We start from the raw sequence: 13,330 nt of genomic DNA, 5'->3' as shown, positions 1-13,330 counted from the left end.
ACACTACATGACAATTAGGATGATTTCATATATGCAGGATCTAAGTCGGTGGGAGATGATTATCAGCACCAAGATACCAATATTTTGCTATGCTAATGAACTAAGGTTTGATTTGCAACATATTAAAAAATTACCAAATGGTTTCCAATGGGTAGAATATGAATGAGGTACAATGCATATATGTTCTAGGCAGAGAACAACTGGTTTCTAATGACCTTGTTTAACAACTGCCTCAGACAGTAACTGTTCACAGTTATGACAGTGATAAAAAAGTAACTTTGTCACCAATGTCTTCATCTATGAATAAAAATATATGAAAAAGAGACTTTGCAGTATCTCTCTATCATGTGTTTGTCATTAAAATCGGCTCAGATGTGTTGCCCTATGCCTGACCTGTTTTCTTTCCCCATCCCACCTCTTTGAAGAGATTGCCTAAAAATGCTCCTTCTTCCTGTGTTGCTTTTCTCTGCAGTGTAGCTCTTTCCTGAAAGGTGCTAACTGCAAGTTAACAACCTCAGCTCTGTGACCTTAATTAGTTGATTAGAACCCTCCTGCTGCCTGTCTCTGACAAGAATGTAATCAATTTCACAATGAAGGCTTTTTGGCTCCTAAGCAGCTCACAGCCCCAAATGTGCAGTGGGTGCTTACTCACTAATAGTTTTTTCCTCTCCACTGAGTGTAAATGCAAACATTAATTTCCTTCTTGCTAATTATTCTAGCATTGGGAGAATATTCCAAAGGGTGGGGGAGTGGAAAAAAAGACTATTAGATTTGCCATTTTACTGGGCTTCTTTGTGTGTGAACATTGTTCGCTGTTGGGACTTGCCCCATTGTTTGGAGCCATATCCCTCTGATGCCGTAAAGCAATGGAAAGCTGAAGTAAAATCATAAGCACAGTTGCAGTCATGTGATTTGTCATTTAGCGAGCACTTCATGTAATGGACAAGCTGTTTATCCTAACTGCAGTTGCTAAATGAGGATTACCTGCATTTGATAAGTTGCTTTAAAAGTTTATAGAAAAAGAAAAACAATACCTTTTTCTATATACTTGGAACAAAAATATATTTAGGAATACTACTGCTGATCACATTGCTTAGCCCTTGAATAATTGTGTCAGCATTGTTTTGTATCATTTAAAAAATCAAGGTAAGGACCAGGTTACGGCAAGATTGTCTATGTTGTTGCTAAATTGGCACTGACATGATAGAACATAATGAATCAATTTACCTTTCTAATTAGATGGTTTTCTGTATCTGCTACATAAATAATATTGTTCTTTATGGCAACTCCTTGTGGAGAATTGAATGATGCTTCTGAAAAATTTCCATCATTTCTTCCTCTGTCTGATCCTTGAGCAAAAATAACATCAAACAAGAATATAACTTTTGCTAGAGGTCAACAATGGATACACAGTCATGTCAGATATAGGATGCAAAGGATTTTATATTATATTAATAAGAATAGCAGTACAGCTGTGGGTCTAATCAAATCAAATTTAATAAATATATTTAATATATTTCCACAGAAAACTGTGGAGATTGTCTTACAAAAGTAGAATGTTTAAATTTATACAATGCCTGGTAATATAATCTGTTAATCTTTAAACATTAATAGACAAACAAACACATTCATTGTATCTACAATAATTTCCTTTAAAGATTCAGCTTTCAAAACAAGGAATTGTATAAGTGCAATGCAAAATGGAATGGAATGCCTAGGAAAACATGCAGCCAGCTATATGCTAGAATAAGTAATTGAATTTCATAGATTCTACTGTTCACATTATTTGCAGTATATCAGCTTCAAGTCTGAAAAATGTGGTATCATTTCCATGATTTTGTGTGGTTATTAGATCTCAGAATTAGATAATCATTTATTTGAAGCTCAATCCATATACATTCAAAGAAGCATTTTATAGGACTGGAAACTAATTTTAAAATAGTTTATTATGCAATATTAAAGAGTTGTAGAAGACAGAATTCAGGGTTTGCCATGAGAGCTGTCAAGATAAAATGCAAGGTTTTAAAATAATTATTTTATTTCAATCATTAATCAACAAAACAAAACAATAAAGTATAAGGTTTTAAAATATATTTAGATGACCCTTACCTCCAATGATGTGCAGAATGTGACCATTTTTTTTCACAACCAAAATCCTATGATGTCCAGTATCTGCTATTACCAATGTGTTTTCGGAACTATCTACTGCAATTTTCCCAGGGAACAGCAAAGGTGAAGAAGACAAAGAGTCTCTATATAGTTGTGTTCTAATTCTATTACTATTAATTTGTCCTTGTTCCTTGTAGTATTTTAAGGCTATAGTTGTAAATAGAAATAGTTTGTCCTTGTGCCCTTCGCCAATCAGACTGAACAAGATATTGCCACGAGGTCCAACAATTACCAAAGTTGGCCAACAAGACACTTCTAGCTCATGCCAGAGGGTTGCATTAACATCATTTACCACAGGATGAGTGATGTTATATCTAAGAACAGCACTTTTGATGTTATCCAAAACTTTTTCATTTGGAAATTTTGCTGAGTGAACACCTATAATAAGGACACCATCTGAAAGCATAGATTAAGAAACAATGAGATTTATGGCATTAACAATGAAACATTTAAACATCATATACACAAAGCCACATTCAATAAACCTAGTTGGAATGCTGCTCTGTTCTGGGATAAGATAAATAGTTATACTATGCATGTTGTCTTCAGAAAGAGTGAACATGTAGAACTTCACTGTAGAAATATATAAGATTGTAATACCAGTAGTATAAAATGTGGTAGATCAAAATGGATCAAAATGCAGTTCTTCCCTGTTGGACTGACTCCTCTAATTCTAATAGATAACTTTTCCTCACCCTGGAAACAAGATAATATAGCATAAGCTGACTTCATATGGGTTATCTCTACTACAGTATTCTTAATATGTTATAATCAAAGTAAGCAATTAATTATTCAAAGAATGAGGGACATGGAATTCCAGATGGAAATTAATAGGCTATTCCAATATAATAGAATTTAAAACTAGACTCGACATATTTATATCTGCATTTCTATAAGGCAGATAGAGTAAAGTCTAGATAGAGTCCCTGTAGCTAAGCGTATTTGCCCATGTGGGGATAGGGACTGTAATTTTCTCAGACTTATTATTACATTGTAAATTGTATAGGGTCAACCTACATTTGTAAATGGAAAGGCAAAACTGTCCATTTTTTCATATGAGTCATCATTTAGAAGTATATGAAAATATTCTTTAGAATGCTGTAGACTATTTAGGAGAGGGTAGTACCACTTTGATATTTTCATATGAACTGTCAAGAAAGGCATCCAATACTTTAGAATAATTTTCTTGAGTTAAATTGACTTATAACACCATTTTATCTAGCTTAATGCTGTCTATCTTGAAGGCAATGAAAACTTTAAGTTTCATACACAAGTTTTTTCTACTCATACTGACGAATTAAACATGGTGTTTTTGCATGTAAAACAAAGAGCTTCCCAATGGTATTCACAGAGGCTGGTGGTGTCAAAAGAGCAAGATGAAAGTATTCTCTTCAAAGTGGTACCTTTGTTGTATATTTTGATGTTGCATACACATACCAAGGAATAGGGCCATAACTGTAATGCCTCAGCTGCCATCCTGCCCCACCCTGCCTCTCAAACCCATTGCTCTATTACTGAGCTATCACTTTTCCCTTCATCACAGAAACAGTACTGTAGTGACGTTCAGTGAGATGAACAATGAAATCTATAGAAACAGACTTTTGTAATGGAGACAAAAGACAAATTGACTTAGCCAAGATTTGGCGCCTATAATTGTTTTAGTTCTGTTTAATTATAATTCTGGTTTTTTAAATCTTTATTTTTATAATTGCTAACTGCCTCAAATAATTTGGAAGGAAAACCCGGATGTATTTCTAACAAACAAATGTATCTTTTCTTGCTTTTTCTTTAAATATGTAACAGCACTTAGGGTTGGATTGCCCCCCCCCCCCAACATATTCTATGGGTAATGCAGAAGAGATCAAGGACTGTCCTAACAGATTTCTAAAATTCATAATAAAACATTAAAATGAGAAAGCCCAAACCTACCGCATCAGCATCAAGAAACCTCATTAAGAGAAAGCAACAAATAAAACTTGGAGTCTGGCTTAAACACTGAACATATTATAACACACCTTTATGGTGATTAACACACTGGACAGCTTATACAATCAACTTCAAAATGACCCCCTACTGTACTTTTTTAAATTAAATTTTGCAAACCAGAAGACTGGATAGCAAAACTGGACAGTTCAGCGGGATGTCTGAGGNATTAAGAGAAAGCAACAAATAAAACTTGGAGTCTGGCTTAAACACTGAACATATTATAACACACCTTTATGGTGATTAACACACTGGACAGCTTATACAATCAACTTCAAAATGACCCCCTACTGTACTTTTTTAAATTAAATTTTGCAAACCAGAAGACTGGATAGCAAAACTGGACAGTTCAGCGGGATGTCTGAGGCTATGATTCTTTGTCTTGTCTCCCAAAGTTATTCCGCAGCCCGCTTTACAAGACAGGATGAGACAGATACAGAGAGCAACTGTTATAATTCCCTTCTGAGAAAAAGAAGTCACAGAAATCTTGTTCATCTTTCTATTATGCAGAGTTGACACAATATCACCATAAATAACTTTCTGTTCTGTTAAGAGACAGAATCCTAGATCAAAAGAACTGAGGAAATGATAGGTCTGATTTCAGTATCCTTTCCCACATGCTTAAGTGACTTTTATATTGTATTTAATTGAATTTATTACCCAGTAGAACAAATGCTTTTAATAGTTTATTTGGTTTGAATTCAACTGCATTGTTTCTGCTATAAAAAATGATCTGATAAAGTAGAGTATCAAGGGTACTGCAATAAATAATAAAACATTTCATTCAATATCTTTTCATTTAAGTTTAGAATAAGAGTTCAAAACGTTATACAAGGATTTAATAGGAATAAGGATAATGTTGCACTCTGCTTATCATTTTGAAGACATGCAGAAGTCTGCAAGAGTTTCTAAATTATTCTTCCTTCCTCTCCCTATTTTAAGAATTGAAGATAAGTAGCATAATTAATGCAGAGACTGGACTCCTAGAGCTGCTACTATCTGTACTGTATAAATAGAATTTAGTCTTACTGCATAAGTGAGAGTTGTTATTATTATATTAGTTTCCTTTTGCTAAATAGCCAAAAGTGATGCTATTTGGTTAGAGTACATGTGCACTGAAATGAAGAAATAATAGCAATAGCACTTAAGACTTATTTATTGCTTCATAAATATTTACAGCCCTCTGTTAAGTGGTTTACAGAGTCAGCATATTTTTCCCAACAATCTGGGTCCTCATTTTACCAACCTCGGAAGGACGGAAGGCTGAGTCAACCATAAGCAGGTCAGAATTGAACTGCTGGCAGTCGGCAGAGTTAGCCTGCAATACTGCATCGTAATCACTGCACCACTATAATAACATAATAACAATGACACTAAATATATCTATTAAAATCTGCAACAGAAATGGCAATGAGATATCACAAAAGACCAAATTTTATCATTTCTATGAATAAGAATGCAACAGAAAACGTAGCATGTCATTAATCAATATGCAATACATTCATGTCTTAAACTGCTACCATATTAATATAATTTTGCTACTGAAATGGAATCTGCTAGATCTATCTCTATTTCTCCTGCTCGTAATTTCATCTGAAAGGTAAGGAAAACTTCACAATTGTTTCAATGCATAGTGAAGCAATAGACCAAAAAAGAGAATGAAGGAAAAATCATGTTGTGTGTTCTGATTTTGTATAGGCAATAATTCAGACACTAACAATTTGTATTTAGGCAAATCAATTTGAATAGAATAATATGTTTTCTATTTAAAAAGAAAAGTAAGCTATATTTTAAGACAATTTCATTGACAACAAAGAGAAAAGAGTAAAATACTGCACAGCAAAATTCTAGAACCAGGCTAGATTTAAAACTGCTTTGAAAAAGAACTGGCTCTATCCCAAAGTATTTCTGTCAAGAAGCAGTTCTTCATACAGCAGTCCAACAGGTCATTTCCAGACTATCGATGTGATAAGAATGTGCATTAGGTTTTAAAATAACCTTGTGAATACCATTATGAACACAGAAATAGCCCTAGCAAGGATAAGACAGGAAAGCATTAGACAAATGTTGTTGGCATTAATTCCTGTGGATTTGATACATGTATTAATATAGACTTACAGTTTTTAGGTATGCATAATAGTTAAAAATATGCACTAACATTGACAATGCCACGAAACAATTCTTTGCATTTAAGCATCTTCTATAATATTGGTATTGAATTTGAAACAACTATATTTGGAGAAACAATATGTCATTTTGTAAAATGTGTATTTCAGGGCATAGCAATTTGTGCTTGTTCTCTTAGACCAGTGGTTCTCAACCTTTTTAATGCCGCGACCCCAACCGGTCGTAAGTCGAGGACTAAACCGGTCATAAGTCGAGGACTAAACCGGTCATAAGTCGAGGACTACCCAACCGGTCGTAAGTCGAAGACTTTCCCTGCCCGGGAGTGCCGCGCATGCGTGGTTCCGCCCCCTGCGCTGGCCGAGGCGTAGCTGGCAAGCAGCAGAGACGGAGCAGGCCGACAACCAGCTGGCCCAGCCCAAGGGAGGTAAGGCACCCGCCGGAAAAGGGAAAAAAAATGGCGGACAAAAAAAATGGCGGACAGCCTTGCTTGGCGACCCCCATGAAATGGTCGATCGACCCCAAATGGGGTCCCGACCCACAGGTTGAGAACCACTGTCTTAGACATTTTTCAAACTTCCTGCAATAACAAAGTGCTAGATAATAATAGAATACTAGAATGCACAAGCCACCCAACGAAATTTCCATGTATTGCCTAAATTTTCATCTTTAAAAGGATAGGAATTTTTTTTTTTTTGCAAATTAGAATACAATTATATTTATGTATAGTTCCCATCTTCATTGTTAAAGGATTTAGAAAGGAAGGACCGGCTAAGGAAGGAGGGACAAATTTTCAGTAGCTGATTGTTGGTACATGAAGGAAGATAAGGTTGGGGCATCAAGCTGGCTCTAGCTCATGAATGTGGAGTGTACTGTAGTAAAATGAGAGGCAGAGTCTAAAGAAAGGAATCAGCCTAGAGTTGTTTTGTTCCCACAGTCAAAGTCCAATCCCTCTTGAAATCTGTTATCTATCTTTGAACAAAGTATTGACTGGTTAATACCTTTATCAGAGTACTTCTCCTCTAAATCATGAAGATCAGGCAAAATATGGATGCAATTGATGCAGCAGTAGGTGAAGAAATCTAATACCACTACTTTTCCACAAAGATGTTCGTATAAAGAAAGTGAGCCTTCAGTATTCAGCCATTGTAAATCTGAAATCAAAGCTCTAATTAGTACATTATTTTAAGACGTTAAAAGAATTAAGCACATTCTGAAATAACAATTGATGATCATATTTTAAAAAAAATCATGGATTTCTAACACAAAAATATTCTTAATATTCAAAATCTGTAATTCTTCATAACAGAGTTTGTCAATTAGATTTTTATATGACAAATAGTAAGACTGGTAAATTATCTATTGTTTCCTATTTTATTTTGATAAGTTAAATTACAATTTTATCATATTAAAAAACTTCTCTTTTTCTTAAATAAATGTTTCAAGTATTAATGGTTTAAAGATTAATATTTAGTATCGTGTCTACTGTATACAATGTTGTTATAGCATGTTTTGTTTTCCTATCTGCTTCATCAACTATTATTCAATACAGTATATGAGATTAGGCACAGAACTATCATTAGCACCTTTGTTGAAACAACAAAAGAAGTCTCAAGCATTTTCAAAAAAATTTTTTTTTTAAAATACATGCAATAAGCTTTTTTCAATACAAAGGAAGTATACTGAAATGATTTCAATGTTTAGAGAAAAAAATATGAGGAGTGAATTACAAAACAATATATGAAAGAAGAGTGAATGATTGAGATGAAGGGGGAGACTTTAAAAAGAGGTGGCTTGATGGAGTTGATGCATTATTCAGAGAAAGATAGTAGAAAAATTTAAAGCACAGGTAATGTGTAAAGCAATAAAATAGAAGCAAGGATGATTTGTGAGTAGAAATTTTTATGCAAATAGTAAATTATATCTGCTTTGCTTGACCCTTTCCTACTGCTGAAACTATTGCTTTTCTCTCAATGTGTAGAAGATCAAACAGCTAACTCTCTTGAAATTTCCATTCTCTCCAATCTCTCCATCCTGTGATGAGGATGGGGAGAAAAAACCAAGCAATTTTGTAGGCAATGTCTCCTTTGCTTGATCCTTTCCTGCTGCCGGTGCAATTACATTACTCTTGATGTATATAAAATCAAACATCTTACATGTAATTCTTAATTTATGACAGCCATTGTGATTGCCTTTACTAAGTGATGCGATCAAAAAACGGAGCATTACATGACTACATTGCTTATTGATGGCAATCCAGGCAGTTGTAGTTGTTATCATAATACCAAAACATGTGGGTCATTAAGTGGAAAGTGAAGAAGGTTCCAGAGAAGGAGTATGAGGGTGCCACTTGGGGGCAGGAGACCCTGGGAGGCTCAGTGCAGGCTGTGTTCAAGTTGGGGAGGAAAGCTCAGAAAGGCTGGGAAAGAGGATGTGTAGCGCATGAAAGTATGAGTGCAAGACAGGGAGATTAGAGAAAAGGGTGTGGAAGTTGAGCATACGTGCAAGTGCAAGGAGGCCAGGGAAGAGTGTGCTAGTGGGTACAAACCAGCAAAGAATGGCTGGCGGTGGGGGAGAAGAGACTTACCCAAGGATTTGTAACCTTCTCTACTGGCTTACCCTTTGACTTTGTTGTGAGAAACCAGCCCAAATGTAAGTGTAAGCTGCTTGCCAACACCCGAATTTTTTTCACATGACTGCAGGGGTGCTGCCACAGATGCAACTTTGAGGGCCGGTCATAAGCCTCTTCATTCAGTACCGTCATAATTTCAAACAGTCATTGAATGCATGGTCATAACTTGAGGACTACTTGTACTCTCTTAAAATCTCTTCCTCTCTAATCTCTCCATTCTGGGAAAGGGGACAAGGATGGGTCAGGCAAGGGAGAAATTTTCCAGATAAATTGCTTTGTTTCACCTCTTCTTGCAGAGAGAAGAGATTAAAGAGATTTCAAGAGAGTACTATAATCTGTTTCCATAATGCACCTGTGGGTCTCAGGGTGATGGTGTGATTACATTGATTTCACTATGTATAAAAGCAAACAATTTATTCTCTTGAAATCTCTTTCTCTCCTATCTCTGCTTGGTGTGTGTGTCAAAAGTGATTTCAGTAAGAAATCTCTCTTTTACCTGACCTTTTCCCCATCCAAGAAAAGAGCAGAGAGATTGGAGAGGAAGAGTATAGGTATCTGCATTTGTATAGGATTTCCTGCCTGAGCAGGGGGTTCAACTAGATGACCTTCAAGGTCCCTTCCAACTTTATTATTATTATTATTATTATTATTATTATTATTATTGTTGTTGTTGTTGTTGTTGTTGTTGTTATTATAAGATTACAAGAGAGAAAGTTGTTTGCTCACACACACATTTGAAGCAATGAAGAAATAACTTTCATTCCCCCCTCACCTGCAGAGCTTAGAAATTAAAAAGAAAGGGATATCAAAAGAATAAGATTTTGTGTAGTGAGCCCTTGGTTCCTAGCCCAGCCTGCTAACTTGATCGCGTTGCTTTTTATGTGCACAAGACACTAAACAGGTACTCAATATTCCAAAGGGTGGGGGAATAGTTGAGGCAACAAAAGACAAAGGTGTAAAACTCTGTAGTCTTTTCTCTTTCCAGCCCATAAAACATAGTTTGTCAAATTATCTATGGCAGAGGTCCCCAACCTTTTGGGCACCAGGGACCAGTTCCATGAAGAGACGTTTTTCCGTGGACCGGAGGGGGCATGGTTTTGTGTGCTACCTGCATCTCGTGGATGGGACTTTGCTTGTTTGTGTGGCCCCGGTTGCTGGCATGCCGTGGCCCAGTATTGGTCCACGGACGGGAGTTGGGGAACCCTGATCTATGGCATAGATCAGTAGTTCTCAACCTGTGGTCTGCAGACCCCTGGAGAGGTATGTGTAATGTCATCACATGGGGTCTGCAAAGACTTGAAGAAATTTATAATTTAAATCTTGGTTAAGTCTTCGGGGTCCACGGCCAAGAAAGGTATTTAAAAGGGGTCCGTAGTGAAAAAAAGATTGAGAACCACTAGGATAGATGATATGATATAAAGATGGATCCTACATGTTAAATGTTACATTTATTTGATCACATTTTTCTCTTTTTTTGTACAGTTTTTTCTTTTTGTTGTTGCTAGTGTTGAGTGTATGTTTGTTTTGTTTTGTATTTTACTTTTTATGATAAAACAATAAATATATAAAAACATTTTATTAATCATTTGTATGATGAAACTGAAAGAATGCTTATGATACAAATTGTGTATAAGACCACCAGTGCTGTAAAAGAAAAAAAACAAACACTGAAATTCAAAACAGTAGTGACAGGCTGCAAAAATAGGCTTAAAAATAACTCAACAAAAATTAATAAGAGAAAAAGCTAATACACTATACGAAGGAAACATACACCAAACGCCAAAGTACAATTTTGAGGCCTTGTGTAAAAGTATAGCAATGGTAGATCATTACAAAGCAAATATGAGCCAATGGTGAGATATGTCTGAATTAAAAAAAAAAAGCATACACAATTTCAGACTGCATCAACAGAAGAAGTTTCCAAATTGTGGTAAATAATACTTTTATGCTGCTTAGTAAACATAATTCTGAAGGATCCATGGTAGTCTCTGAGTTGGTTGCTTTCTTGTAGACATTTCATTACCCAAACTAGGTAAAATCATCAGTGCTAGTAAGAAATAGGGTTTGCTCTCAATTTATATTCTAGTCAGTTGCCCTGTCAAGTGTTGGTGGGGTTGGTCTTAGACGCAGTGTTTCTCAACCTTGACAATTTTAAGGCATGTGGACTTCAACTCCCAGAATTCCACAGCCAGCAATGCTGGCTGTGGAATTCTGGGAGTTGAAGTCCACATGCCTTAAAATTGTCAAGGTTGAGAAACACAGCTAAGAGGTTCTTTGGTTGAGTTGTTTACTGTTGCTCGGATACTGTTTACTTCTTGATTGTTGGGACCATTCCTTACCAGCACTGATGTTACCTAGTTTGGGTAACGAAACGTCTGCAAGAAAACAACCAAGCTGCTCAGAGAGCACCGAGGACCCCTCCTTTCAACCCTGAGCTACAAATATTCTCCTTCGACAAACCCAATTCTTTAAAAAGGATTCAGAGAAATCAGAATGAGAGCAACGACAAGATCAGGGGATACGATGCCGACTACAAAACACGCTTTTTAAAATCATAATAAACCCGCCCGGGAGGAGAGCAAAGCTATAAGTTGACAAGCAGGAGAAAACTAAAGCAGTGTTTCTCAACCTTGACCATTTTAAGGCATGTGGACTTCAACTCCCAGAATTCCACAGCCAGCATTGCTGGCTGTGGAATTCTGGGAGTTGAAGTCCACATGCCTTAAAATGGTCAAGGTTGAGAAACACTGAACTAAAGACTGGAAAAAAGTTTGACGGCTCTCGCAAAGAAATCAAACCCCAGAGGACGCCGGTCTAAAAGCTCGGGCTCACCTGCTCCAAACTCGGGAACTTTCAAATCCCGCTCCCATCCGTCCACCTTCTTCACGTGCTGATACACCAAGTTCTCCTTCTCCTGAAGCGTGTTCGCATCCTCCAGCGCGTAGTCCAACTGGCTCTGCGAAGGCGAAAGCCCGGGCAGGCCGCCCGTCATCGCCGCCATCGCTCTCTCCTCCCCCTTACCCTGCCGAGGACACGAGAAAGCGGGCGTGATTTTACCGCCCTTCCCTTTGGCTTTCCGGCACTTTCCAAACTCAAGTCTGTCCAGTCATGTTGCAAAACCAAACCAAACCAAACCCCCACACCCTGAATGTTTAAATCCTGTCGCCCTCGTGCCAAATAAAACGTCGGACCAAAGATGGGTTATTACTCCCTTTGGAAAGCCACAACGCTTTCCAAAAAGTACAAGAAATCGCATATTCGACAACAGATACCCAGCGGTCTGAGTTTTTTTTTTTCCTTTCTTTCTTTCTTTCACTTTCACAGATTCGCCAGAAACAAATCTGAATCTGCTGGCTAAATAAGTGTAGGAATGTTTTTTTTCTGGCTCTGAAAGATATTAAAATAGTATTTTTTTTTAAAAAAAAAATATTTTGGCGAAAAGGCCATTTGTGGTGAAAGTGCGGAACTCATCGGAACGAATACAGGAGAAGGAAGGGAAGGGCCGCCAAGGAGGAATGAGATCGGTGGCGGCGGCTGGACCTTTTTTAAGATGTGAGAGATTTGGGAATGGGGCTGCTTCATAAGTGGAAGAAACCTGCTGAGGTAACGTGGTGCCATTATTACTCTGATTTCGGGGACGATAGCTTTCTTGGATGGAGAGGCCATTCATTTCGATGCCAGTGTAATCCAAAGGTCACGATCATATTTAATATACGCGGATTACCGAAAATGTACCACCTAATCCACGAGGCTGAAATTCTGCTCACATATCCTGGGGTCAAAACTAAACAGACTAAACTAATGACTTATGGGAACAGGGCTAAACGTTTTGCTGAAGGCAATGCGATTTAGTTACAAGTTAAGATTTGCAGGGAACTCCGAGAGAGAAACTTGGGAGATGGCTGCTGTTGTGTCCTGAGCCTGCAAGAGGCAGGCTCGGGACGTTGCAAGAGTCCCGGGCATTTGCAGAAGCTGCCCGGGACCAGACTGAGCGGCGCCGGCCTTGTGCGCATGCGCAAGGCGGGAAAAGCCCGCCTCATGATTGGTTGAACTTGCCCGGGGATCAGAGGGTATAAATAGGGGATCAGAGGGTATAAATAGAGGCCTGCGTGCCTCTGCTCTGGTTGTTCGTAGAGTGGAGCAAACAATAAAGACTTGTTGAAGATGATTCGTCTCAAGCGCCATTATTCCCAGGACTTAACAGCTGCCCTTGCTCTAGTATGGCCTGGCAAAGCAGTCGCTAAGGACATGTCCTCACACCAGAACCTGGATCAAAAAGATTGACCAGGAAAGTAGTGTTTGCCAGTGCAAAAATATACATTTCTTCCATATAAATGTTCTGATCAGCATGGAGGCAGAGCTGGAGACAGGTCAGCACTGCAGGGATTTAGCTGCTCCACTGGAGGACTAACCACTCCTGGT

The 13,330-nt window shown here is 37.6% G+C and overlaps 1 protein-coding gene across 1 annotated transcript; it reads right to left on the bottom strand.

Moving 5' to 3' along the window:
- Positions 1-1,227: 1,227 nt before the first annotated feature.
- Positions 1,228-12,028, bottom strand: NHLRC2 (NHL repeat containing 2; the record flags this gene model as incomplete). The annotated part of the gene is made up of 4 exons (XM_015820570.1): positions 11,741-12,028; positions 7,278-7,430; positions 2,110-2,565; positions 1,228-1,349 (listed from the first exon to the last, which is right to left on the bottom strand). Coding segments are annotated over exons 1-4 (900 nt in total), but the record flags the coding sequence as incomplete, so codon positions are not given.
- Positions 12,029-13,330: the final 1,302 nt, after the last annotated feature.

The sequence above is a fragment of the Protobothrops mucrosquamatus genome, unplaced genomic scaffold (assembly GCF_001527695.2).
Source record: "Protobothrops mucrosquamatus isolate PMUCROS unplaced genomic scaffold, P.Mucros_1.0 scaffold1145, whole genome shotgun sequence".
Taxonomy (NCBI): Eukaryota; Metazoa; Chordata; class Lepidosauria; order Squamata; family Viperidae; genus Protobothrops; species Protobothrops mucrosquamatus.
The sequence above is the reverse complement of the archived record's forward strand: the minus strand, read 5'-3'. Positions and strand labels throughout refer to the sequence as shown.